The sequence below is a fragment of the Gekko japonicus genome, unplaced genomic scaffold, assembly GCF_001447785.1.
Source record: "Gekko japonicus isolate JY-2015 unplaced genomic scaffold, Gekko_japonicus_V1.1 scaffold1667, whole genome shotgun sequence".
Taxonomy (NCBI): Eukaryota; Metazoa; Chordata; class Lepidosauria; order Squamata; family Gekkonidae; genus Gekko; species Gekko japonicus.
The window spans coordinates 226,611-227,040 of record NW_015168702.1 but is presented as its reverse complement, the minus strand read 5'-3'; the positions used below and the strand labels follow the sequence as shown (position 1 = coordinate 227,040).

Genomic DNA, 430 nt, shown 5'->3' with positions numbered 1-430 from the left:
CTCCCTCTCTCTCTCTCTCTCTCTCTCTCTCTCTCTCTCTCTCTCTCTCTCTCTCTCACGTGTACTGCCCTTGGCCTCCTGCAGCTTCTCCCTGCTGTGTTGCGAGCCATGAAGAGCCGGGCGGCCCGGCAGTGTCTGACTCAGGAGCTGAACCTGCACGTGCAGCAGAACCGGGCGGTGCTGGACCATCAGCAGTTTGACTTCATTGTCCGCATGATGAACTGCTGCTTACAGGTGGGGGGCTGAGGATGGATGGATGGGGGGGGAGCGGGGGAGGTGCAGCTTGCCTGTCGGGGTGTGTAGGTTCTCTGACGCTCCCTCCTCTCCGTCCTCAGGACTGCAGTGCTGCAGATGAACACGGGATTGCTGCAACGCTTCTGCCACTGGTCACTGCTTTCTGCCGCGTGAGTAGCCTGTCGGCCCGGGGCCC

General features: G+C 61.4%; 1 protein-coding gene across 1 annotated transcript in view; it reads left to right on the top strand.

The window, feature by feature from the left end:
- SBF1 (SET binding factor 1) overlaps positions 1-430 on the top strand; it is a 105,243-nt gene that overhangs the window by 71,916 nt on the left and 32,897 nt on the right. The window contains exons 17-18 of the mRNA XM_015415507.1: positions 85-234; positions 336-404. Coding sequence (XP_015270993.1) covers positions 85-234; positions 336-404 — 219 coding nt within the window. The remainder of the gene's footprint in view (positions 1-84; positions 235-335; positions 405-430) is intronic.